This window comes from Thermobia domestica, chromosome 7, assembly GCF_964235325.1.
Source record: "Thermobia domestica chromosome 7, izTheDome1.hap1.1, whole genome shotgun sequence".
Lineage (NCBI taxonomy): Eukaryota > Metazoa > Arthropoda > Insecta > Zygentoma > Lepismatidae > Thermobia > Thermobia domestica.
In genome coordinates, this window is record NC_137460.1 from 144,413,133 (window position 1) to 144,440,597 (window position 27,465).

The 27,465-nt window shown below is 36.7% G+C and overlaps 1 protein-coding gene across 3 annotated transcripts in view; it reads left to right on the forward strand.

Moving 5' to 3' along the window:
• LOC145690445 (uncharacterized) overlaps window positions 1-27,264 on the forward strand; it is a 56,081-nt gene extending 28,817 nt beyond the window's left edge. For all 3 annotated transcript variants that reach the window (XM_081765335.1, XM_081765338.1, XM_081765337.1), the window contains exons 3-5: window positions 1,594-1,933; window positions 17,738-17,853; window positions 22,463-27,264. In XM_081765335.1, coding sequence (XP_081621461.1) covers window positions 1,594-1,933; window positions 17,738-17,853; window positions 22,463-24,964 — 2,958 coding nt within the window. In that variant the 3' untranslated portion in view covers window positions 24,965-27,264. The remainder of the gene's footprint in view (window positions 1-1,593; window positions 1,934-17,737; window positions 17,854-22,462) is intronic.
• The last annotated feature ends 201 nt before the right edge of the window (window positions 27,265-27,465 follow it).

Sequence of the window (27,465 nt, forward strand, 5' to 3'; positions counted from 1 at the left end):
GTGCTTCCCAAGTTGATGGAGGTGCTGCCGAATGGTTTCTCCACACACCGAATTGTAGTTCCAGTTCCTCACACTTCTGGCCACTGTTCGCTTTAATTGCTGCCTGAAGATCTTTATTTTGTACATGTGTTAGTCTTCCGGTACGTGTTTCGTCATCGTCCTTAAACTTGTTAAACCACCGCTGCACTGTGCGTGTAGTCACGACACCCTCATTAAAGGCCTAGCATATCTCCCGCCGCCGCTGCAGCGGCGTTTGAACCCAGTTTGAACTTGTACAGTATACGCCGTTATGACGCTCTGTGGAGGTTAGATGCTCACTCTGTCTTTACGCAAGTTCAAGTTGTAACTGAACTGCCACAACTAGGTAGTATATTAAATATACACCAACAACTGACCTTCGCCTTATCTCTATTAGTATTTAACTCATGGTGTGAGGGCCAATTAAATATGGAACTTCACAAAAGGGACAGAACTTTCTTGTTTACTTTTATAGAACGGGAGAGAAGAGAGGAGATGCTTCCGAAAGGTGCCTATAGGGGAAGTTTGAATTTTGTGCGACCCTTTATCAGACAAATTTTGTATGAAAGATGTAAATAGAAACATGCAAAATATTGCCCACAGTAGCGCGTGGAGGTATTTGCTTGTCAATTTATATATGCTTTATGTATTTATTTATTTATTTATTGTGTGGTTGTATATTGATTTGAATTTTCGGATCAAGCAAATTCTTTATTAGGGCTTTAAGTTAAAAATTGTTTTCGGAAGTTTCTTTTTTTTTAAATAAATAAACTTAAAACTAAACTTAGATTATTTATGTTTTTAAAAATAAGTACTTCATAAAAATAAATAAATAGAAGCTGTATAAAGTAGCTTTCCTTTCTCGTAAACGTAGTTTCCTTAAAGACGAGAGAAAACGTATTGTCATATAAAGTTGTTAAATATAGCCAGAAGAAGCTTAATATCTGTTGGTGTTGCTGTTGGTATTTTTGTTGAATTTGTTTAATGTTGAACCAAGATATATTTAAAATTACGTGATCTGTACTCAAAATAGTATTAAAAGTTTTGTAATTGCTCTAAATCAAAAGTTAAAGGCGACTTTTACATTTATGTTAACTCTTACATCAGAACTTCGTTACATTTTGAATACATATCAGTACAGCTTAAGTGCATATTGTTCAACGTTAGAGAGAAGTTCAATAAAATAACAACACTAGCTTCTATAGAAAAAAAAAGCTTTTTTGAAAAGACTATGTGCCAAGATACAACACCTTCAAATCATGTTTTTGGTTTCACTCATATTTTGACAGTCACTGTTTGCAAGAAGTAAAAAATTATTTCATGACAATTTCTGTATTTGCAAACTTTTTGAATCAATTTTTTACTAAATGTCTAATGAATCTCGCGTTATCTGAAAATATTACAAATGAAAAAAAGAAACTGTTATAGGATTTAAAACGTAAAAGTAATACAAATTAATTCGAGTTGACTGCATACACTTGTTATATAATAGCAGATGAGCTCTAACCTTTATTAAATGCAAATTATAATCGGAAATGTCAAGAGTCGCTTAAGTTGATATTTATATATCCATAGGACACCAAAGCAGTTCCAAAATGTTTCGTCTGTGAAGAGCTGTTATGTGGTAAAGCTCTGCCTCTTACCAAGGGAACGACACCTTATTCCAAAGTTCAGATGATGTCAAAGGTGGGACAGCTACTAGGAGATGGATATATGCTGATAGTGTCTGAAGATGATTTGCTGTGTCTTCGATGTGTAGCTCTAATAAACCATTTAGACAAACTGCAATGTGACATGGAAGTCGTGAGAAAAGTACTGGTGGATTTTCTTAGGAAAAAGTACAAGTTAGAGGAGTTGGATGAACCCACAAAACAGATGACCCAGTTACCTGATATTTCTGCGACAGTTGATAAAGGTAAGTATGTTTATATATATATATATATATATCAGACCAATCAAATGGTAAATCCCAGTCTTAATGTGGGGTCGTAGTCGGATTAAGAAGGTGAGAAAAATCCTCCATTTGGATACATTTTTGCGAATAGAGTTTGAAAGCCAGGTTGCAAAATCTTATTCAGCTGAATTTGTTTATTTAATGGGCTTTAATAATTATAATAAGATCTTTTAGTGGCTCCTGTGAGCCATTGTGAGATCCTTCATATATAGCAGGGTTGTTTGATTTAAATCAAATTAATTTACATCATGATTTAAATCGCATGGTTTTTTAAATCAATGATTTAAATCAACTTTTTTTTTAAAGTGAAGTAAAATGCAGTATTTTTGAGCATTCTGAAACTCTAATCGAATTTAAATCTAACATTCGTATCTTAATAGTGATGCCAGTTAATAGCATAATCAGAAGAAGGAATATTCTTAATAGATTGTTTTGTTTATGAGTAATGATGAAAGTTAGTGTATGATGCAATCTCAACCATTAAGTTAAGATTTAGTAAAGAATTTCTGGGAATGGCATAATATTGATTATTAAATAATGTGACGAATTATAATTATTAATTGTGTTTGCTTGCTTATAAGTAGATAACTTTAAGGAATCTACCGAAATTAACATTTAGCCAACCTTATATGAGGTACGATGAAAGTTTAAACATATATATATAGGGGTTGGACAAAAAAATCTAAAACGTTTGCAAAAGTGTGAAAATCATGCCTTAGTTCCTTAAGGGATGCTGGTGGAGGGTAATGAGACCGAACACGCCTTTCTAACTCAGACCACAATGGCTCGATAATGTTCAGATCTGGTGATTGTCGGACGCAGGGGAGGTGTGATAGCTTCTGGCCATGCTCCTTAAACCATGATTTCACCGTTTTTACAGCGTGACAGGGTGCCAAATCATCTTGGTATATGCCAACACCATCAGGAACAATATTTGGGTCATGGGTAGAACCTGGTCCCCCAAATGGCCTCATACGCCGTAGCATTCATCATTCCATGCAAGGCTATGATGGGACCTGCGGAAAACCACGATATCATTTCCATACTGTAACAGAACCACCCCCATGCTTTACAGTTGGGAGCAGACAGTCTGTATCACAGGCCTGCGACAGTGTTCTCCATATGTAAACACGACTGGTTGTTGGAAACAAGGTGAAGGTCGATTCATCGAACCACATTACGTGTTTCCACTGCTCATGAGTCCACGCCTTGTGATCCTTGCACCACTGGATACGCCTCTTCGCATTTACTGCTGTGTCCAGGGGTTTGGCTATAGTGGCCTTCCATGAATTTTCATTTTATGAAGTTTCCGTCGCATTGTTTTCGATGAAACCGGGTACCGTAGGCCGGAATTGAGTTCAGACGTAATTTTGTTTGCAGTGGTCTTCTTTTTAGCTGGGGACCGCGGTGGCTCAGTGGTAGAGCGTTCACCTCTTGTGCATGGGGTCGCGGGTTCAAACCCTACTCCCGCGAAGTTAACTTTGTGGTGGACAAACACCGTGTGCGCGGGTTTTCTCGGGGTTCTCCCGTTTCCTCCCACTTTCTTCATTTCACCATTTCATTCATTTCTCATAATCACCGTCTCCTTTAGCCTAACCGACATAAGCGTGGGACGTAAAACTCAAAAATTTCATTTAATTTTTTTTTTTTTTTTTTAGCTGCTTCAATCTGTTTTAATGCCCTCCGGTCCCTATCTGACAGGATTATCTTTCGACCACTGTTGTGCTTTGCAGACGTCGTTTGCCCATGAATTGTTTGTGCCCTCGTGACATTGGACACAGTGCCTTTCGATACCCCCACAATGTTCGCAACTGCTGCCACTGAAGCGCCAACCAGACGGGCACCAGCGATCATGCCTCTTTGGAAGTCTGTCAGGTCACCCATTTTACCGCACCACTTTCACACCACGACACTCACAGGTGAACTGGTTACTGTTGACGGAAGAGGATGGTCCACACGGCACATTGAAAACAAAAAACGATCAGCAACCGCAACACGTGTTGTACAGTAGAGGGCCAAACTTACGTGTCCTGTATGAAGTGTTCAGAATTTTTGTCGACCCCTGTATTCTATCTATCTATCTATCTATCTATCTATCTATCTATATATATATATATATATATATATATATATATATATATATATATATATATATATATTGTTCTTTTTAAGATTAAACTTTTAGGGCCAAGAATTTTGATAATGTATAATTCATTGTCAATGACAATGAAGAATTTAGAATTTAATATTCACAATTTTCAGTTCAGAATTTTACTAGCATAGGAAAATTAAGCCAAAATGCCTCGAAACGGGAGAAAATTATTAGAAAGCTAATTTTCATTTTAACACCTTCTATAGACTCCCCTGATACTCCACATAAAAATCCCCAACGATCCCGCGTGGGCAACCACCTGAAATGACGTCATCAATATGGCGGCTACACAGCTACGACTACTTACGCTTATGTGGTTATATCATCACAGAACTGAGACTCAAACTCCATTCTGGTGCGAAATTAAAGATAAAGCATTGTTTAAGTGATTCCAGCTAATATCGTTCTTAAGTATTGCCGCCATTTTTAAATATGGCGGTTATTATCTTAAAAACTAATGTTCTCCGTTTCATTTTATTTGTTTCATAGTAGATTACCATGAAACTATCATATATATGGAAAAACACCTCGCAGTAAACGTTCTAGAGTAGAGTCTCACTTTTCTATAGGTACCAATATTATTTCTGTATCTTAACCGTTAAGCGAACTAGTCCATTTTATGTAGCGCATGGTGTTGAATTTTCAGCACTTACATTACGCTAAACATGTAAGAATATTTTTACAATTAAAGGCGGAAAAACGCTTGGAAAACAAACTTTTTAATGCATTTTTAAACCGCTGAGATTCCTGAGAAAATTGTCAAAAATTGCACATGGGCAACTACCTGAAGTAACGTCATCAATATGGCGTCCATGCGAATACATTCATTTATGCTTATACGATAATATCTCTTCACAGAACTGAGACAAGAACGTCGTTCTGGTGCCAAGTTAAAGGTACATGATTCAAATGATTTCAGTTAATATCGTTTTTATGTGTTACCGCCATTTTTAAATATGCCGAGTATTATCTTAAAAATTAATTTACTCCATTTCATTTTATTTGTTTCAAATCAAATTACTATGAAATTACCAAATGCATACATACGAAATATTGTTAGTATTTTAAAGTAATATTGATATCGCTAATTTACTTGGCTTTGTAATAGCAAAAAGTCTACATTTTACATTATGATATTATCAAACAAAATTATATAAAAAAGCAGATATTAAACATTTTACTGTTATAAAATAACACATATTTAAAATTTTGTTTAACATCATCATACATATATTTAATCAAAATTTAGAAATTATTTACTGCATTACAAATTACATAAGCTAGCTCTCTACAATTGCATTTTAACTGTTTCATTCATTAATGTTTCTAAATCATTTAGAAGATGGTTTTGAAGTTTCTCCAACACCATCACAAATATAATCATCCTCTTCTAATGAATGTAATACTAGTTTATTTGTGCATGATTCTTTAGCACATTCTCCATACATTGATGTGCAGTGGAGTCCTCATTTTCGGAACTCACAATTTCTGGAACAGTCACTTTTGCATTCACACCGTACGAGATATAGTAGATTACGTGGGGCTGGTGGCAAAGTCAATGCCACGCGTACGTACTGTCTCGCCTCTATTTTCGATCATCGTTTCTCAGGGGAAAGGTAATTTCCCTTCCACTCTTGTATCTGATTGTACACTCGAAAACTATGCTGGCGCGCTGCAGCTGAACTTGGAGGAAGGCTTGCTAGATTCACGATATAATTCGGTGTTTTTTTTTTTTGTTTGTTTGTTTGTTTGTTTGTTTTTGTTTTTTTTCGCAACAAGTTTGGATATATTTAAATCTTAAATCTTGGCCTGGCGAGTCCATCTGTTATTTTTCCGCCGTACAGTTTCACAATAAACGCTTCTCCTACAGAAATAAAAATACGTTTAAATTAATACAACGGAAATTTACCTCTTTCTGAAAATAAAAGAAATAAGTAAGAGGAAATTTTCTCAGTGTTATTTGGAAAACATTTCTAAACGTGACCCTCAAACGCAAAACCCAAGTATTCACATTAGGTGCCAAGGGGGAATACATAATTTTTTGACCAGGATCCGGTGATAGTTAACACGAACCAAATCTTTCACCGTATTGCCTGCGTTGTAAGGAGTGAGCAAGAATTGTGCTTGAGGTACGAATTATCTCCATTTTCCCAAACTCTGTTCGATAATATTGGACTGGGTTAAAAAAAATCGAAGATAACATATGTCTTTGACAAGATGTGTGACCTAAGCAATACCTTGTCCAAGAATCCGCGATTGTTCTCGATAGTGGTGATCTTTTACAACGAGTACATTGACCCCGCCCTGCTTTCTATGTTGAAATTTGTTATAGGTACCTCGAATACATAAATAGTAATTACGGAACCAATGTGGTCGTTGTTTTCGACGGGTATGAAGAACCAAGTACAAAATATATTTTGCATGTACAAGATCTCTTGGGAGGCCAGGTAGTACGAAGCTGAAAGTAACAGAATTGAATGTAGAGCCCGCTCCACAAGAACAGTTCTTGTCAAACACAGCCAATAAATCAAATCTGACTATCACCGGATCCTGGTCAAGAAGTAACGTATTCCCCCTTGGCACCTAATGTGAATACTTGGATTTTGCATTTGAGGGGTCACGTTTTGAAATGTTTTCCCAATAACACTCTGAAAAAGTTTCCTCTTACTTATTTCTTTTATTTTTAGGAAAAGGAAAATTTCTGGTGAAATGTAAATAACCCTCACCACTACACTCATGTGATTCCAGTTTTCATTCTTGATATCTAACCAGCTCATTTGAAATTAAGAAATAATCGCTTATACCTTACTCTGAGAGATCATATATTTAATCCTGTAGCTGTAAGAATTTCTAAGAACGAAGCTAAACAGACTAAAACTTGCTCGTTTTGGGTATAACTGGGTAAAATTTACTGTTATGTCTGGGTATAACAAACGATTTAGCAAACTCGAAATATTTTAACAACCTGAGAACCGGCTGAATAGCAACTCTATCTGTAGATGGCATTGAATGATATGCATCGAATTCCTGTCACAGTAAGACATCAAGTAATTAGCACAAAAGAGAAACGGAGATGACCTCCAGGTGGACAGAGGCCTCCACTCACATCAAAATCTCAATTGGCTATCTGAAAAGTATAATGAAGATACAATCGTCATCATAAAATAAAATCTGTCCAAAAATATGAAACATATTCCCTTAACTTCTCTACTGTACTTTCAGAGAAATGTATTAGGGGCTACACATTTTTTCTAGCCCCTGGCCTTCAGATGGGTTAATCCAGCCCTGCACGTGCACATTCACAAATGCACATGAAATACATACCTACACACAAATAAAACACGCATATATTATGTCACTCTGTTTCACTCTCCTTGTTTCCGCAATGATGACCAATATGATAGCTCAAAAAGACAATTAAATGACTATTTTTATTAACTTTTTCGGAGGAAAGAGTGGTGGATTAGAAGGAACACAAGTCTGTTTTCTGTGACTAACAAGTATTCTGAGATATCCCGCATTGAAACGTTTTGAGACCAGATTGTCTATATCAACATGAATATTCAAGACCAATCAATATGTTGGATATCCATATTTGATGTTGTCAATATCAATATTGGATGTTGTCGATATCGATATATCTATTCGGTACCGATGTCAGAAAATATCGAATGTCGATATCGAAATTTCGATATCGCACAGTCCTAATTGTTTGGGCGGGCCTACCAGGAAAGACACGGCTCCCAAATGACAATGTCTGCCTTGAGCAAACGGCCTACATCAGTCATTGGCTTTGATAATGTACGGTGTACCTCTACCGTAACTGGAGGAAGTCCCGTATTGTTTGAACGACCGTACCGGAGGGAGTGTCGGATTCCTGCCTGCTGGGGGACTGAACGGAGGTGGGGGAAGGCCAGTCCCAGAAATCTGGGTAACGGCTCTGATCCCACGGGAGGGAGGAAACTGTAGGATATGAGCCGGCACCAAACTCAAATGGTGATTTAACATGTACCATTGAGTCCAGGATGAGATACGGGAGTATGTGGACGTGTGCGTGGTACCTCTACACGACAAGGCGGTTGCCAGTTGAACGATAGAGGTAGGCAGGGCCGGGTTTGAACAAGCCCCCTTGGGCATTACCTGGGGCCCCGGATCTGGGTTGGACTCTGTCGGGCTGTGGTCATACCGTGGGATTCGGAAGCTTGTGGGAGCCAATCCTAGGAATCTGGGTAACGGTGAGCACGGGCGAGAGGTGCGCTTGCCTTATAATGCTCGGGCACCATGCCTGCAGAGCATGGTAGGACTGGTTCGCTAGCAGTCTGCCTCCACCAGTAGGTTAACTGGTAGACACTCGGACTTCAGTCTGACCGCCCAGTGAGCGTATCCCACTCCCTCAGAGAATGGGGGTTACATCGCCAAGGCGAGTCAGAATTAGGGGAGAAATTCTGGCGTGCACTTCGTGCATTCGGTACGTTTCAGTAGCAAGAAACTACTAACTGGGTGCCTTGTTTGCCAAAACCCAGAGACCGAACGGTCGCGGGCATGCTCTCCATGCATGGAATTAAGCGTGGCAGTAGTAGATCACTAGCAAACAATGTTACAGAAATTGTGAGTTCCGAAAAGGAGGACTCCACTGCACATCAATGTATGGAGAATGTGCGGAAGAATCATGCATAACTGCATGTGTGTCATAACTGCAAAATTACTAATAAGAACATCGAAAAATATATTTTTAGAAATGGCATTTTGATGAGAAAGTAAAAGCTTTTCGTTTATGTCAGTGTCTACGTCTTATGCTAAACTTCTTTGTAGTAACTATTAAACCATCTTACAGTGTTGTATTATGTTCGTAATATTCAGTGTAGATAAGTTGAAATAAATTATTTGTGTATGTATAACATATAAAACGTTGATATACAAGTTTACCTTAAATACGTTTACAGGTTTTAAGCGAAAGATACTGATGTGTCACAAAATAAAATTCAATATTTACCTATACAATACATCTGGTGATTCTGTAGATAAATGTAAGGCGTACAAAAAATATGAACATATGACATTATATAAAACGACACTGATTAATATTATATAAAAAGATATCGATATTCATTATGATATAGTAAAACTAAAAGTAAAATATTATTCATTTTATAAAAAAATAAAAATAAAAATGCTGTATACTCACTGTGCAGTGCAATACAAATTTTTCTACACTAGCATATTTAAAATATTTACTGATTAAGTTGCCTAAAAAGAGAAACTAACTTAGGGGCTCTATCAGTGCCTAAACGATTTCGTATCTTAGATTGTACAAAACCAAAAGAAGAAACAAATCTGTTAACTCCTACAGATGAAGTAGAAGCTGTAAACAACTGCGTAATTAGCTTCGTACTTTCATGTCAAACATAATTCGTTGTGATTTCCACCATTCATTGGTTGTTACACCTTATAGAACTTAGTCTGTGAACATCACACTAGAGAAAGAAGACGACTTTGCTTCAAATTTAATTACCATGGGCAGTAGAGAAGTACCACAATAAGCTTCTGCAAATTTCAAAGCTAAATCGTTTTCTTCGGCAGTTAATTTGAATTTTCGGTGTTTCGGATCGAGAAGGTAGGCCAGGAAATAGGCAGGCGTTAATATTTCCTTATACCTGTTTTCATATTTATTTTCCATTTCCTCGTCTTGAAGTGCGTCTTTTAACTCCTCATGAAGACATTTTCATATTCCTACAGCGTCAGATATTGTTGTTTCATTTCTTTGAGAGCTGTCCAATACAACAGGGATCGGTTTGAGAATTTGGATCATGTGTTCTACTTTGGCCAGTTTTTAATGTCACTCTCGTCATCCTCAGAATCTTCCATTGGATCTTCTTCTACTTTGCACACTTCTAAATGTTTCTTCAGCCAAATCACAAGACCTTGCATTTTCTCGCTTGCAGTTGAAATTCGGATAAAAGAAAACCGTACATTGTCTTTCTTTCGTCCAGTCATTGAAATTTGAACTCCCGAGATCAAGTTGACCACCCACTCGCACAACTTAATCTCGTACAAGTTGGGAGAACAATGGTGTACTGCTCCTGACTAATTATCACGCATGAGAAACACTTTCCAGAAAACGCACCATTAATATCAAGAAACCCCTTTTTCTTTTTAGTCTAACTAAAATAAAAGAAACTGCGAAACCTCCGCAACTTATTAAAAGGAAAATAACAAAATAATTATTTAAATTTTACTGTTTGTTAAAAGAAAATCAAGTTCTAGTGATTTAAATAAAAAAATCAACAAAAATGATTTTTTTTAATGGTGATTTTTTTCAACCCTGATATATAGTCTTCCTTAATGTGTGCTTTGACTGTGAAGTATTTCCATTGAATTTTTATTTCGTAGAATGTCTTGACCGATTTTAATCGACGTTGAGATGAAGAGCTTAATGATCTCTCAAATTTGGTTTAGATCCATGAAGTCGAAAAGTCAGAATTGCAAATATGTCAAAAATAATGTTCTAGTGTAATTCCAGAAATATTAATGAATTAAATTATTTATAAAAATAGAAAGAATGAGAGCCATGTTAAAAATAGTTGCCAACTTATTAAGCAACAGAAACAGAGTTTGAACAATGTGTTGCATAATATCTAAATCTTTCACTGTTTGTACTTCACTGCCTTTTCCTGGTTTTCTCTTTATAGATTTGGAAATTTATCCTGGCTTATATTTAGTTTGGACTGATAATGTTTACTCCTTTATATGAATCTCTAGTTGTTCTTCTCTAATGTCAGATTTTTTTTCTTTTATATACGAAGCGTATTCCAAAAGTTAGGACCGCTTATGATCTTTAATTCGGAAATAGGTGCCTACAGAGCTACTTTACTTTTCCGCATAATTACCGTGCCTTTCCGAACACTTTTCGTGACGCTGCACCATCTTCTGTAAATCCTCTGCATAGAAATTTGTCGCCTGGGATTGGAACCAGTTGACAATGACAGTCTTCTCGCCGTTTTCAAACCATTGTTTACCAAGCGATCGTTCCAAACGCAAGAAGAGGAAGTAATCGCTGGGGACGAGGTCGGGACTGTATGGAGGGTGATCAAACAGGTCCCAACAAAAAACTTGAATCATCTTGACGACGGCAGCGGTATGAGGACGCGCATTGTTGTAAACAAGGATGATTCCGGACGACAGTTTCCCGCGGCGTCGATTTTGAATCGCACGTCTCACTTTTGTGAGTGTGTCGCAGTACTCGTCAGCTGTAACTGTTGTCCCACGTTCCAAGAAACCAACCAACAGGACGCCCTTGTCATCCCAAAAGACGGTAGCCATCAGTTTGCGACTTGAGTCCAGCGATTACTTAAAGTTTTTTGGTTTGGGGGAACCTGAATGGCGTCACTGCATGGTCTATTTGAATTCGGCTTTAGTGTACGAGATCTACGTCTCACCGCTCGCCATAATGTGGGAAAACAAATCCTCTCCCTGTTGTGATAGCGATCCAAAAACTGTTGGGCATTTCACATTCGTTACTCTTTGTGCTGGTCTGTTAGCATTTTCGGCGCCCACCTTGCACTCAATTTGTGATATCCAAGCGTTTTTGTGACAATCCTGTAGATGGTGGTTCGTGCAAATGGGGTAAGTCATTAGCCAAAGCACTGATCGTCAATCGCCGATCACTTCGCATTTTTTGGTTCACTTGCTCCACGAGGTCGTCGGTCTGAACACTAGGCCTGCCACTCCGGTCTTCATCGTGCACGTTGGTGCGGCCATTTTGAAACTCGCGACAGCATTTGCAAACCTTTCCTGCACTTATTACTGAAGGTCCATACATTAGGCACAACTCCTGATAGATATCAGCAGCAAAAGTTCCTTTTGCAAGGAAAAAATAATATCACACCGCGCACTTCACAATTAGCGGGAGAAACAATTCTCGCGGCCATTGCAATGTGCCTTTCACGGCTACCAAACTCCAACTAACTCAAGACAACCACTGCAGTAGTTACGTCAATAGTCCGTCATTGGTGCTGCATGCGTGACATTGTGTTCCGGCCTACCTCCATTTCACTATATGTCGACAGTCCTTACTTTTGGAATACACCTCTACTTATTGTTTTCTTTCTTGCCTCTAAAAATACAGGTAGCTTTAATTTTTTCAGTTTTAGTATGATCGTTGCAATGTTTAAAACGATCGGATTCTGAGCTCTCTTTTATCTAATCTTTCTCCTCACTTTCGTTATGTCTTTAAACATTTGATGGACCTATAACTCTGTCTCTTTGTCCTATAATTTGTTTTAAACATGTTTTAGATACTTTGTCTTACGGTGTCACAAATGCTTGTCTACTTTGACCTCATCACCTACATTATCTTATTTGCTGTAATTTCGAAAACTTAGAATCTTTTATGCTTCCAAATGATTCACGTTTAACATTTTGAGCCTTTTAATATAAAACCTTTCTCCGATCACTACATTTTATGGTTACTGGAAGCATTTGTTTCACTTTCATGGTTTACAATACTCATTTCTCCGTTAGTCTATTAACAGATGATCTGTTTGATTTTTCGTGCAACTGTTTGAAAGAAAGAAAGAAAGAAAAAGAAAAAGAACTTATACCTGTATATCCTTGTATTAGAAGTAGTTGATTTGACGATTTGATTCGTAGCTACTGAGAAGCATTAAATCACGTCTTTTCATATTATTCTCAGGCAAACTTTCGTTAACAGTTGTTCGAAATATTTCTTCCTTTTGTATCTCCACTCTGAAATCGCGTAAGATCATTTTCATGTGTTATTTCCAAATATTATTTCTACTTTTTTTATAAAATGTATACTATAATTAACTACCTTGTTGGTTGGTGCGTGTACGTTTATAACCTTATATTACATAATTGCCTCTTCAGCGCAGTGTACGGCATTCTATCAAACAAGAACTCGATCTGCTTGAAGTGCTATACTACTTGAAGCTCAGTTCGCTAATACCCACTGTATTTAAATTTAAAACATTTACAAGCGCACAGAACGCGAAACATGTATATAATTTTAATTTCTTCTCTTTTTCGTCTTTCTTTTTATACTCGGGGTAGTGCTGATTTTAAGCACTTCTAGCCCGTTACTATTGTATATTGCGTTTGAACAATAAGGAATTACATAAATTGTATGTGTAGACTTTCTCAGTACAATTATATAAAGAACTTCTGGACCTTATAATAACAATGATAGAAGTTGACATTTTGGAATGCACCTCTACATAGTCTATCGACATTAGCTTGTAAGAATGTATGAAATACATGTAAGCATAATATATTGGTTCTTGTAATTAAGCTTTGGTAAGTATTTATTTTCCTTGTTTTTAATATATTACTAATTCTTTATTCTTTTATTAGATTAGTTAAATTGATCATTACTTAACATAAACACCCAACAAATATATATGTTACTCGAGGTTTCAAACAGAAACATTCATTAAATTTATATGTAACAATTATTTTTGAAGAAAATTGCCTTAGTTGTGCAACAATAAAATCAAGAAAGACGATAAATACTTTAAAATGATGTGATATTTAAAACATTAATTATTTGTTTTTGTTAATTGTCATTAAAGTAAAATTAAACAAACACATTCTAAAGAAACATATGCTAAATTTGTTACTGCGATTCTGTCGTTATATTCATCAGTGCATCCAATTTAGGCCTCACACCTGATATTCGTATTCAGAAGCACATTCTGCGGAATAATGTTTTTGACGATTTGCATCCATCTGTTTCTTGTATCTTCCGAAGGAGACTATTTCTTCAGTCCATCAATGTTACGCAACCCGAAGGATTTACTAGAATGTACATTGTTATCGCTTTTCACAGTTTGAGTTATATCTTGTTTTTTACTTTCCTCATTATGTGAATTAATTAACGTTTTATTTGTTTCCTTCTTTTGATTTCTTTTATTCTCGAGATTCTTTTGTTTGTTAATTGCTGGTTTCATAATGTGTCTGTTTTCAGTTTCATCCTAGTGCACCTACTTTTGGAAGGTCGATTTCAGTGCGTGAACTATGTAACAATGGAAGTTCTATATTAGAACATGCACTGCTCGATGCTTGAACTTTATTTTTGTTTGTATTGGCTTGATCTTTAAGAATTGAAACTTCATTTTTGTTTGTGTTGGGTTGATCTTCAAGACTTGAATCTCCAGAATTATCTTTCGTGCGTTTCTTATTGTTCTCTTGATTATGTGAATCATTTTGATCCGTTATAGATTTACATCTGTAATATTGGATATCTTGTTTAGTTTGTAAATTCAATATAATTTGTACTTTCTTTATTATCACCTATATTTTCTTCATTTTCTTCAATGGCTACCTCCTTGAGATAAGAGTTTTGCTCAGCATTTTTGTAATCGCTTTTATGTTCAAAGCCTGAACCTTTAGACAGTTCTTTAGGAATTGTCGTGTCGAGTTGTGAAATCTTTGACTGTTTATTAAAGTACATTCCGATATTACCTGTTTCCTTTGGGTATAATTTTGTTTGAGATAATGAATTCGACCCACTAATGTGAGATTTTCCAGTTTTCGTTCTTTTTTCTTTATATTTTCCATATAACGTACGATTAGCTGCTGCTTTATTACTTTTTCCATTCTTCTTACGTGTTTTCCAATTAGTTTTTCCTACAGCAATTGAATCATAAAAAAACTAAGTTGATAGTTCATTGAAAGAACTGTTTTTCTGAGGACCTGTATATCTTTTTCTTTTACATTGTTTTAGAATTAAGTATTGCTTCATTTCATTAAGAATCTTACTACATACGTCTTTAGCCGGCATGGTTTTTACCCGATTCCACCCACCTGAATCTAGTTTAAAGAGATCTTGGCTTAAATCTGAAGAATTACATTGAACAGCACATTTGCAAGTAACAGTGGAGCAGTAGTTGGTTTCTGCTTTTCTTCTTGAACCGTTGGTATAACTGTTGACATTTGTGTTACGATCTTGTTTATAGTTATTACGATAACTAAAGTTTCTATGAAAACGGTTATTTCGTACATTGTAATCATTTTCATTTATATTTGTACGGTCATCCCGACTACTGTTGCTTCTAAAACTGGAATTATTCCAATCTTGCTAGTTACTAGTGCCACTAATACTGATGTTCCTTATAGGGAAATCACTTGTTCTCTAGCTACGGGGTTGCCTTAAATTCCAATTTGTAGTACTTTGAGAGATTGAATTGTTCTCATAAGTTTGAACTATTAATAACATATGATTGAAATTAATGCACTGAGCTGAAAGTAGTGTTTGCTGCAATTTATATGGCAATAAAATGCGTATGGACGCAATGATCCTAGCATTTGATTGCTGATTGCGAGTATTCAACATTTTAAAATTATTATAGGCAGCAACGACAAATTCCGTAATACTTTTGTCTACCCGTGGATCAGATTTACGGTTTCTAACCTGAGCATCCCAATTGGGAAGCATAAAGTCATTTTCAAAATTTCCTAAGAGAGCACGTTTGAAATCTTCATATTTGTGCAAGGAATTCATTGCGTTGAATCATCAGGAACAAGGTGGTAAAATATGTGGTAAAATTTTCAAATATTTACTTTTATTTACGCCTACTAATTCACACTCCTCTTCGAACTTTTCCAAAAACATACTTGCCAGTATGTCGTCTACTCGACCACTATATTTCGTCAAAGATCTTAATTCACTAAGTTTTACATATCTGGATTTGGATTCGGTTGGCTTCACTTGTCCTTCCTGCTCGCTTTCAGAACTAGTGCCAACATCTAAAAATCCGATTGGGTGATAGACATTTGTATTGCATCGTTCGTCACACCGACCGACCATATTCCTTCCATTGGATTGTTTTCATTTCTAATATACATTAGATTTCCCGCTTGCTTACCTTCTGTTGGATCATTGATATACATAAGAGGAATTTGGATAACTGTACTGTTCTGTATCTTGCTGTTCATACTTTCCGCTTCCTGCCTCGATTGCACTGTTTGACTCTGATTACTACTCATCCTTGATCTAACACATCCAATACACCTTTCACGGATTTCACGTCCTCGTGAAACATCCTTTTCATATCAGCCTTTTCTGTACATACAGTTTGCATTTTGCTGTCCATGCTTTGAAATCTGATTCTCATCTCCCCCATAAAGGATTGAAGCAGAGTCTTTTCGGCCACGTTCTCTGTTTCAACGGTACTTGTCTGACTATGTACATTTCCCCTAGATTCGGAAGCTCTTGTTAATTGATCCGATATATTCATGTTGTAATAAATCCTTTTTCTGTTACGTAGTAATTTGTACTCCGTTTTTCTTTTCACAAAATAATTCTCACAAATTTAAAAATGGTTTTGGAAACTTTTACTTCTGCTTCAAAGTTATCACAAATTCCCGGCTTGTGTGGCACCAAATAAAACGATAACTATTTGCTACTTATATTACCTGGTTCGTGAAATTAAATACTTGTGACATTCCTTTGTTGCAAAACATTTATTGGACATTAATTCTGTTTATTTTTTTATATTTGTATATTTGCAGATCTTATAACAACGACGTGTATTTATATAATTTCTCCTCTTTTTCGTCTTTCTTTTTATACTCGGGTTAGTGCTGATTTTAAGCACTTCTAGCCCGTTACCGTTGTAATCCCTCCATGCACAGATGTTGTTGCTGGTATTGTGTTCTAAAGTGGAAATGATTCATCATGTCTTCCTCTGACAAGGTGAAACACTGAATGCTGAATTCTATGATGTGGACCGCGTAGTTCTTTGGATGCATTCACCAATTGTCGACTGACATTGTGTCCTCATGTTATGCGTCACCGTCAAGCAAAGTACAGTGCAGGCTCTAGATGAGTTGCAGTATGAGACCCTTTCTCACCCAACATATTTGCCGGTTATCTCCTCTACTGAGGACCACCTCTTTCGGCGTTTCGATCACTTCTTAGAAAGACCTTCCCTAGTGATCGGGTAGTACAGTGTGCGAGTAAGGACTTCTTTGCATCATAGCTGTCAGACTTCTTTCGGCAAGGAATCTTGTCGTTGGTTGAACAATAGCAAAAGTGTTTGGTTACAGACAGTGACTACTTTGATTAACCTGGTATTGTATTTTTCATTTGTTGCGGGGAGGGGGAGTGACGCATCTGAGATGGATATTTTATTCGCATCGACGTAGTATTATTCATATTAAGTTCACATAACAACTTCTGGGCTTCCTCGTGGCTAAGCGGTTAGCATACCGCCCTTGGCGTGGGAAACTCGGGCTTTTATTTCCGGCAGAAGCTCATGTAATTAAATTGTAGGTCCACAACTCTCATAATCTAGCTGCCGAAAGAAACGCTGAACGCAAAATCAAATCAAATCAATTGTAACAACTTGCCACGTAGATTCGTCTAATTACATATTTCACGATCAAGGGAAAAGTAACAGTAGCAAGAATTACGTACATTGCTATCTTTGAATTTAAGATTACTACCTCGTCGCATAAAATAATAAAAGATTGATTTGTTCAAATGTCAACGGAGAGCTTCTGTAGGACTTACTGTAGACTTAATTTGCATTTATTTTATATTTTTTTAATCATGTGACTTATCATCGTTATTCGTTTATTAATTTCTTTTTTAGACAATATTACAACCGCCGATGAAAAGAGGAACGAAGGACAAGTTGCAAATATCGTAACAGTGCCAGCAGAGGAAACGTTGGCTGCAGTTAGGGAAGGAATCGCTGTAGCAGCAGATGTAAGTATAAATGTTTTTAGAAAGAATATAAATGTTTGTACTGTATGAAAAGCTCCTATTCTCACCCAGCTTTCTCTTAATAGCTTTAGAATTGAATCAAAAGATTTTAAAGACAAAACAATTTCGAGAAAGCTTATTGAAGATGAGGTAAGGTCCAAAATAGGAATAATAAAGTCGGAGACATTTATTATTATTATTATTATTATTATTATTATTGCTATTGTTTTTTTTTTTTTTTCCTTTCGTACCTTAATTCTACGTCTATAGGGGATAGATATTTCCTTTGATTCTCTTCATAATCCTCTGTTTCTTACTACCTTTTTCTTCCATCTCCTTTCCCTCAAATCATCTTCAAGCTTTCCTTTCCATCGGATTTTGGGCCTTCCATTTCATCGCTTTCTCTCTACCACCTGCAACTCGTTGAGCCTTTTCTATCACGTATCCGAACGATCTGAGCCAATTTTCTTGTATCATCTTATTGATGGGCTCCAGTTTATCTGTTCCTCTGATGAAATCGTTCCGGATTCTGTCCATTGTCGTCACCATTGTCATTTATCTTAACATTTTCATCTCTCTTATATCCATCTTTTTATCCTGTGGTATTGTAAGTTACCCATATTTTTTAGTTGCATTATTGCCAGCCTCATTACAGTTCTGTACAATCTCCCTTTTATCTTACTGTTCACCCTCCTATTACACAGTACTCCAGTATCTTTCTCCAGTTCATCCATCCACTTTGTAATCTGTGTTGGCTCAGCAGGGAGCTCCCTCAACACTGACTTACGATAGTTGAAGTTTGGCGCTGATGTTAACCTATTTCCGTAGGTTTTTACAACCAGTCTCTCCACTCAGTACCATACATTCTGCATTTGCTCTGCTAATCGAAATTCTGCTATCCTCCAATGCTTTTCTCCATTCCTCCAGCTTCGTTTTTAACCTCTCTATCTCTCTCTCGAAGTTACAACCAGTATAATGTCATCTACAGACAGCATGTTCCATGACATCTCACTCCTTCTACAATGACGTCCATTATCAAAATGAAAAGTTATGGGCTGAGAGCTGACCCCTAGTGAAATCCAACCTCTATAGGGAATCCTTCTGATGTACTTACGCTACACTTGATCTGAGTTACTACTCTTCAACATATCTCCTTCACAATCGTCCCATATTTTAGCTACTCCCTTCTCTTTCATGCACCTCCATACTTCCTGGATGGGCACACTGTTATACAGCTTCGCTAGGTCTAAAACACTACATGTAGTTCTTTTTGCCACTTTCTATGCCTTTCAGCCATCTGTCTTAGGGAAAAAATTGTTTCTCTCCGCGGCTTAATCCCAAAGTGTCATCTTTCTTTCTGTATTCGGTTTACAAGCCTTTCCCATACCTTCAGTATATGGGACATTAACATTATCCTCCTATAGTTTCCACATTCCAAAATATTCCCTTTTCCATTATGCATTGGCATCAATATATTTCTCCTCTACTCCTCTTCTGCCACCGTACTTTTTTCATAAGATCCCAGAAAATATCAACTTCCTCATTACCCAAGCTTTTATATGCTTCTACTGAGGTCTGGTTTGCCCGTACTACCTTTCAATTTTTCATCAAATCTAGAGGAACGGGTCTTTAAAATAATCATCACCATCTCATCATAAGAATCTGTCACTTTCTGTTCATTTGGAAAGCATTCGTCTGAACGAGCAAGCAAGCACAAGATAAACAGGGAAGATGGCACATGCATGAAGTCGAGTTACTTTATCTAGACAAAAACAAGTGTAGAGAGCAGTTCGCAACTACTTTAAACCGTTAAGTACAAAATACATTAACATTCTGTCTAGTGATATCTGACTTTAACCCTTAAGAAAAAGATCTACTTTACAGAAAGACTGTCTGTCAGTTTCACTCACTTCTAGCGTGCAGTGACAACACAGATGTTGTAAGTGGAATGAGCTTCATTATCACACAGAAATTCTTTTGTATGTATTTTCTATAAAAAAAAATCCTGTATTTGATTAAATTATTGTGCATTTCGTTAAAGCTTAGTCATTTCTATGGCAAGGAGTTGAAATTGGTTAAAAGTGAGAAACGAATTTAGCTCTAAATTGGAAGTTTGTACATAAATTTAAGTGTTTTTTTAATGCCCAGTGTATGCAACTTCGTGTGTAAGCTATTCCTTTAACCCTTAAACTATTCTTAAAAATGTTGGGTTGAAATTGTTCAAAGATATGGGAAGGAATTGATTTGATTTGATTGATTTAGCGTCACTTCCAGCTGTGAGGCTATGTGGGATATGGACATACAAGTTAACATGGGATCAGAACCATACGAACTCCTGCCGGAAATTGAACATGGGATCGCACACCAAAGTGCGAACGCTATCTACATACGTAGATACGAGTGCTCTGGTGCAATCCATCACGGCAGTTTATCTGGTGCAAATGGTATTTATTATTAAGTTTTTTTTCTATACTTAATTTGTTTGTTACTTTTACTTTTTGTACCACCATGTGACCCGTATATAATAGCAGATTTTAGTGTTATTTTCCTACTGTGTAAGTGTTGACAATATCCCAGCGATAGTGGGACATGCATACAATTGTGTTACTTTCACTTTTCGTACCACAATGTAGCTCGTATTCAATAGCAGATTTTGCAGTGCTATTTCCTTATTTTGCAATTGTGTGACGGTTTCCCAGCTATAGTGGGACATGGATACAACTGTGTTACTTTTACTTTTCGTACCGCAACGTATCCCTGTGCAATAACAGAATTTGCAGTGTTATTTTCCTATTTTTTGACTATGTGACGGTTCCCTCGTAGCAGTGAAACATGTGGACGTTCGTCATCAGTTTTTCACTAACTACATTTCGATCCCAACATTATGTGGAATATAGTCTTCTGTTACCTGTATTTTCTATAGGGGATTCCCCACTTTCTTTGAAAGTCTCTTTGCTTACTTTAAATGACCCTCAATTGCCGCACCATTGTATTCGTCATTTAAGACTTGCTTTGTCTTCTTTTAATCCGACACCACTATCTTTATTCCTTCTTGCTTTATTGTGCTTTAAAGACGGTGCGCGGCGATTTTTGGGCACCTTTCATGGCTTCCGACATTTTTTCACACGACATTTTCTCCTTGTTTTCATTTGCAAAATCCCCTCACTCAGGCCTTGTAACATGTATTTTGCAACACACACACACACACACACACACACACACACATATATATATATATATATATATATATATATATATATATATATATATATATATATATATATATATATATATATATATATATACAGGGGTGGGACCAAAAAATCTAAAACGTTTGCAAAAGTGTGAAAATCATACTTAGCATGGTGTAGGGCCTCCTTTTGCGTCCAAAACAGCTTGGATCCGACGTGCAATGGACGTATGCAGCTCCTGAATCGTGGTGTGTGGAATTTTGTACCATTATTCCTCAAAAACATGCCCCAGTTCCTTAAGGGATGCTGGTGGAGGGTAATGAGACCGAACACGCCTTTCTAACTCAGACCACAATGGCTCAGTGATGTTTAGATCTGGTGATTGTGGGACCCAGAGGAGGTGTGATAGCTCCTGGTCATGCTCCGCAAACCATGATTTCACCGTTTTTGCAGCATGACAGGGTGCCAAATCATCTTGGTATATGCCATCACCATCAGGGAGCAATATTTGGGCCATGGGTGGAACCTGGTCCCCCAAAATGGCCTCATATGCCTTAGCATTCATCATTCCATGCACGGCTATAATGGGACCTGCAGAAAACCACACGATATCACTGCTCATACTGTAACAGAACCACCCCCATGCTTTACAGTTGGGAGCAGACAGTCTGTATCATAGACCTGCGACGATGTTCTCCATATAAACACGATCGGTTGTTGGAAACAAGGTGAAGGTCATTCATCGGACCACATTACGTGTTTCCACTGCTCATGAGTCCACATCTTGTGGTCCTTGCACCACTGGATACGCCTCTTCGCATTTACTGCTGTGACCATGAGTTTGGCGATAGCGGCCCTGCCATGAATTTTCATTTTGTGAAGTTCCCGTCGCACTGTTTTCGATGAAACCGACTTCTGTAGGCCGGAATTGAGTTCAGACGTAATTTTCATTGGAGTGGTCGTCTTTTTAGCTGCTACAATCCGTTTTAATGCCCTCCGGTCCCTATCTGACAGGATTGTCTTTCGACCACTGTTGTGCTTTGCAGACGTCGTTTCCCATGAATTGTATATGCCCTCGTGACATTGACACAGTGCCTTTCGACAGTCCCCCCACAATGTTCTCTATTGTTGCCGCTGAAGCTCCAACCAGACGGGCACCAACGATCGTTCCTCTTTGGAAGTCTGTGAGGTCTCCCATTTTACCGCACCACTTTCACACCACGACACTCCCAGTTGATCTGGTTACTGCTGACGGAAGAGGAAAGTCCACATGACACATTGAAAACAAAAAACGATCGGCAACCGCAACACGTGTTGTACAGTGGAGGACCAAACTTTATGAAGTGTTTTTATATTTTTTGTCTATCCCCTGTGTATATATATATATAATGCTGATTTTCTTGATGTCTTTTTCTTTGCAGAACACCGGCATAGCACACAAAACTATAGATCTGCCAGTTGAAGTCCAGACCCTTTCAAGTGTTCCTCCTAAAACATCAGAAACAGCTGGTAAGGAGATAGTTTACAGTAAATCAATTTCAAACAAAAGTGGTGCATTTTCATATAAATGTGTACATTGTACTTTCCAAAGTGAATATTTAATTGATCTAAAACAACACATATACTCCTGTGGTGGAGTAAAGTCGTTTATGCATCGAAAAATGGCGAGCAATCTACCATTAACACCACAACAGGATAAAATTCTCGTGATGGCCGATAAACATGGAGCAGATGTAAATAATCTCGTTTCAGTAATCAGTGATCATCAGTATAGTTTGGAAGATAAAGGAACATTAGAGTGCAATATTTGCAAGTTTCGTACCACCGATAGAGTTTTGTTTGGGGATCATTGTCGAGAGCATGTGGTTTTCAGAAGTTTTGTGTGTACAGTGTGCAACAAGACTTTCGATAAGAAATTTTCTTTGAACAACCACATGAAAACTCATAAAAACAGTAAAGTGTTGAAGTGTGGAGTTTGTTATAATGTATTTTCTAAAGGTAGTGATTTGATTAATCATCTACAAGAGCATAAGAGGTTTTCCAGCGTTGAGACTTCTAACAAGAACTCCAATAATCCAAGTGATGACAGTGCCAGTGATTCATTGTATGTTGTAGAAAATGTGTCTATTTCGTGTAATAGTGAATCGGAACTTGTAACTATAACTGATGGTGACTTCAGAGTAGTTGATGAAACAAAGCCATGTCAATCAGGCGATTCAGTTAGTTGTGAAGTTGTAACAGAAAATGAAGTCCTGTCGTCAGTACCAGAGATTCAAGTTCAAACTTTACAGTGTAAAAAATGTTCATATAGGGCAAATACCAAATTGTCGTTGTTAAAGCATGAACAGAGTCATTTACCAAATAAACAGTATTGGTGCCGACATTGTTATAAAAAGTTTCCTTTCAGAAAGTCTCTTTTAGTTCATACGCTGCAGTTCCATAAGCAGAAAGATGTTGCCCGTAGCGATTCATCGACGCTTATCCCAAAACAACAAACTGAAAGGGAAGCACAAAAGAGAACAGTATATGAATGTGGTCTCTGTTCTTTCAGAACTGCAACCAAACCCAAATTAATATCTCATTTTCGGGAGCATAAAATAAACTGTGATTCACGTCATAAAGCTTTTCCATCTCCCGTAACCAATTACAACGTGCATAGTACACAGAAGCGAGGTCGGATAACATGTGGTGAATGCGAGAAAACATTTTGGAGGACGGAGCAATTGAAGAAGCACATAGACACTTTTCATCGGGAACCCTTTTGTCGCGTTTGTGGCAAAGAAATAAGGAATCCAGTTCGACTGAAAGAGCACGAAACCAGACATCGAAAAACAGAAGATCCGAAGATGTGTGAGATTTGTGGTCAAACTTTTACAACAAGGAGTGGGTTTACGTCTCACATGGCTCATCACATGGGCGAATACAAATATCATTGTTCCTTTTGTGGAAAGGGATTTCCATCTAAGGAACGATTAGTGGAACACAATGCGACTCACACGAAAGAAACCAGGTTCACCTGTGATATTTGCGGGGAAAAATTTTATTACAGGAGTACCTATTGGTCTCACCGCCGTTGGCATGATGATCCATACCCATACAAGTGCGAGTACTGTGGAGAGAAGTTTCGTCACGCGCATCACCGAGCTACTCATCGAAGAAGACATACAGGAGAGATGCCTTACACATGTCCACACTGTCAGAGAAAGTTCTTAGCCAGTTGGTCCCTCAAGAAGCATCTTGTACAACACACAGGAAAGTATCCATACAATTGTGACATTTGTCTTAAGGGTTTTGTGGACCGCAATAAATTAGTGGCTCACATGACAAAAACACACAAAAACTACAACAGCTCAGAATCGCAAAAGAGGAGTGACGGTACAGTGACCGAAGTCTTTTCAACAGTTTCAACTGATCAACCTTTGCATGCATATGAACCAACATATCCAAAGAAAGAGGCAGATCCTCTTGGTGCTGAAGTGGAAGAGGATTTATATTCATCCAGTTCGAAATGTGAAATGATAGTGGTTAATGACACTGATCATATAAGCCATTTCGCTAAAGTAGATTGTGACGCTACAACATATCCAAAGAAAGAGGAACATGGTCTTGCTGCTGAAGTGGAAGAGGATTTATATTCACCCAGTTCGAAATGTGAGATGATAGTGGTTAATGACACTGATCATATAAGTCATTTAGCCAAAGTAGGTTGTGACTCTACAACTCAGGCATACCATGTAATGGTTATTGGACAAAATAACAGTGAAGTTGCATCAGAAATGCCCGAAAATATAAATGAGTCTAGTTTAGTAACTGATGGGGATTTTGTAATTGAAACGTCAGTGCCCGACAGGGTAATCGAAATTCTTATAGATGGCAGTGATCAAACTATAGCTGCTTCAGATGAAGCTATGCTTTCAAGATGATAACTTCCTATACGTGTTTTATAAGTAGTTTGTTGCCAGAATGTGTGTTGCCTTTTCTTCACCTAAACTTAAAGGCAAAGATATTTCATTAGGTTGTATTTAAGCAAAATGTAAATATTTGTTGTTAAATTCTTAATGAAATACAATTACGTATGTCTTAAGTTGGCCATTGTTCATAATATCTTCAGTTTTAATAATTTGGCCAACTCACACTAATAATAAAAATTGCTCACTCCATATCGAAAGATATTCCAACAAGCATCGAATTCAAATAGATAAGTCAACTTCCAGAAGTAGCCGATTTAAGTGGTTTTACTATATTCATTTGAATGTTACTTCATACATATTAGTGTCAACCAACGTAGGTAATCCCTTTTATATCCCAGATAGTACAGAATAGCAATTGAAAAGTCCTTTCTTTTGTTAGTAGCTTACCTGTGTCTGATTACAAGCTTTTGACATAAGGACGTGAAGGCAAAGCCAGTCTAAACGTAAACAGTATATGAAGACATTGCATATGTGTTCGTGCACATTTCTTACATAGACATTGTTTATGCAAGTTGCTCTTCATGTTTAAACTGGTTATTCATATACTACATATCTATCATTCCCATAAATCTAAATATTAATAGAACAAACTTATACAGGTAGAAATATCATTTTAGATAATGGAATTTGCACTGAAGTATTACGTAATAATACATAATAATAAAATATACTTCATCATAGAGTTTCAAATGCTTCGAGAATTGATGCAAGAATATGAATCGTGAAAATGTGTTAACTTTATTACGCAGTTGTTATATTTGGATCTAACGCGTAATAAAGTTCGTGGTTGGAACAAAGCTATCCCGAAGTGAATATGAAAAACAAATTTGTTAGCAGAAAATCATAAAAACAACATTCTAGAACGGAGCTTTCTAGCTTGGTTGTCGCGTGGTAGCATCAAGGATATCGCGAAATGTTTTGTTATAAATTCAGAATATTAAACAAATTAAGAACTTGTGATAAAATAACAGTAAATTTCCTACTTTTCGTTCAGCGTATTAATTATGTGATCAAGATGTTGATTTCTACAATTTTGTATGCAATGATACCACTAAATGTCTCTGTTCTTAGTACTGTAAGACACTAAAATGAGATTATATAATAATGAGTAATACCTGAAAATGGGTTTCACGTGGTGTAATGGTAAAGGATACCCTATATTGGAGTATTGTGTGATTATGAAGAAACAATAGTGAATGGGTATCATGTAAAATTGTGCTTACTAATAGTCAAGGGGCTAGCTACGATTTAGCATGCACAAAGATGTGTCAGTTTGACTTCTGATCCTTGTTTGAGATTATCAGAATCGAAAGAAGAAAAAAAAAAATCTGAATATAGCCCGTTTATCCAATATGGCGGTTGAACTAAACTGCGGAAGTTACAAGTAATAATTTCAAATACTAGCCCATCATATTACCTGAAATATGTCCATAGAAAATTCTGTTTCAATACGGGGTTAGACGTTAATGCTTATTATCATACACTTTTTCTAATGCTTTATTTATTTATTTTTATTTTTATTTTATTTTATATATTTTTTTGTTTAATTTTACGAAAACTGTCGATTACGTAAAATCACCACGATATAAACGATATTCTAGTATTCTGCCTATTTTAATATCTGCCACCTTTCTTTCACAATGAGCGAAAGAATGGCGTGACCAGTACCTGAAAATTATGAAATTTTACTTTCTCAATACACATAAGGTAAAGATAGGATAGAAAAATTTGATTCAGTACTTCAACTGTGTATTGCTCGTACAAGTTAGTACATATTTTTTTATATTTCAGTCTTAGAGACTTGAACAATGCTGCTTCACTGTCACCAACTAAACTTTTTTCATATTTTCTGGAAGTTTTAGGCAAATATATGAAGAACTGGGATCCAAGTTTAAGGAAACGAAAAATAATTCATTAAGTAAATACTTTCAAATTCAGCTTTAAGCCATAGGTTTTGTAAAATCTTTAGAACAGTACTAAATATAACATGATTCATTTAAAGTTGGCAATAATTGACTTTAAAATGTCGGTTATAAAACTTTTTGGAGAAATTCGGTTGTGTATGAGTGCTGTGCAGCGTATAAAGCACAAATGAAACAAAATAGGTTGCTTCTACATTTTACAAATGATGTCAATTACACCATGACATATGATTATACATATATGTTGCGGACGGGTTGTCTTGCAAAAGCATTGGGATGATGGTTATTATAGTTATCACGAAAATAAAAATTATGAACTTCGTACAGAAATGTTTAATTAAACCCCATTCCTTAATGTAATTTTGACAGGTACCTCCCCCTCAAACTTGCTGAAATCCTGGAAAAGTTGTGTTTCCAACTATATGTGAAACCAATATGCTAGTTTGGTATATCGAAATTGTATAAGAACAGGCTTGACTGTGCAGAATATTCATCCACAGGTAACACTAAAAGTAGGCTCGCTTCACATTC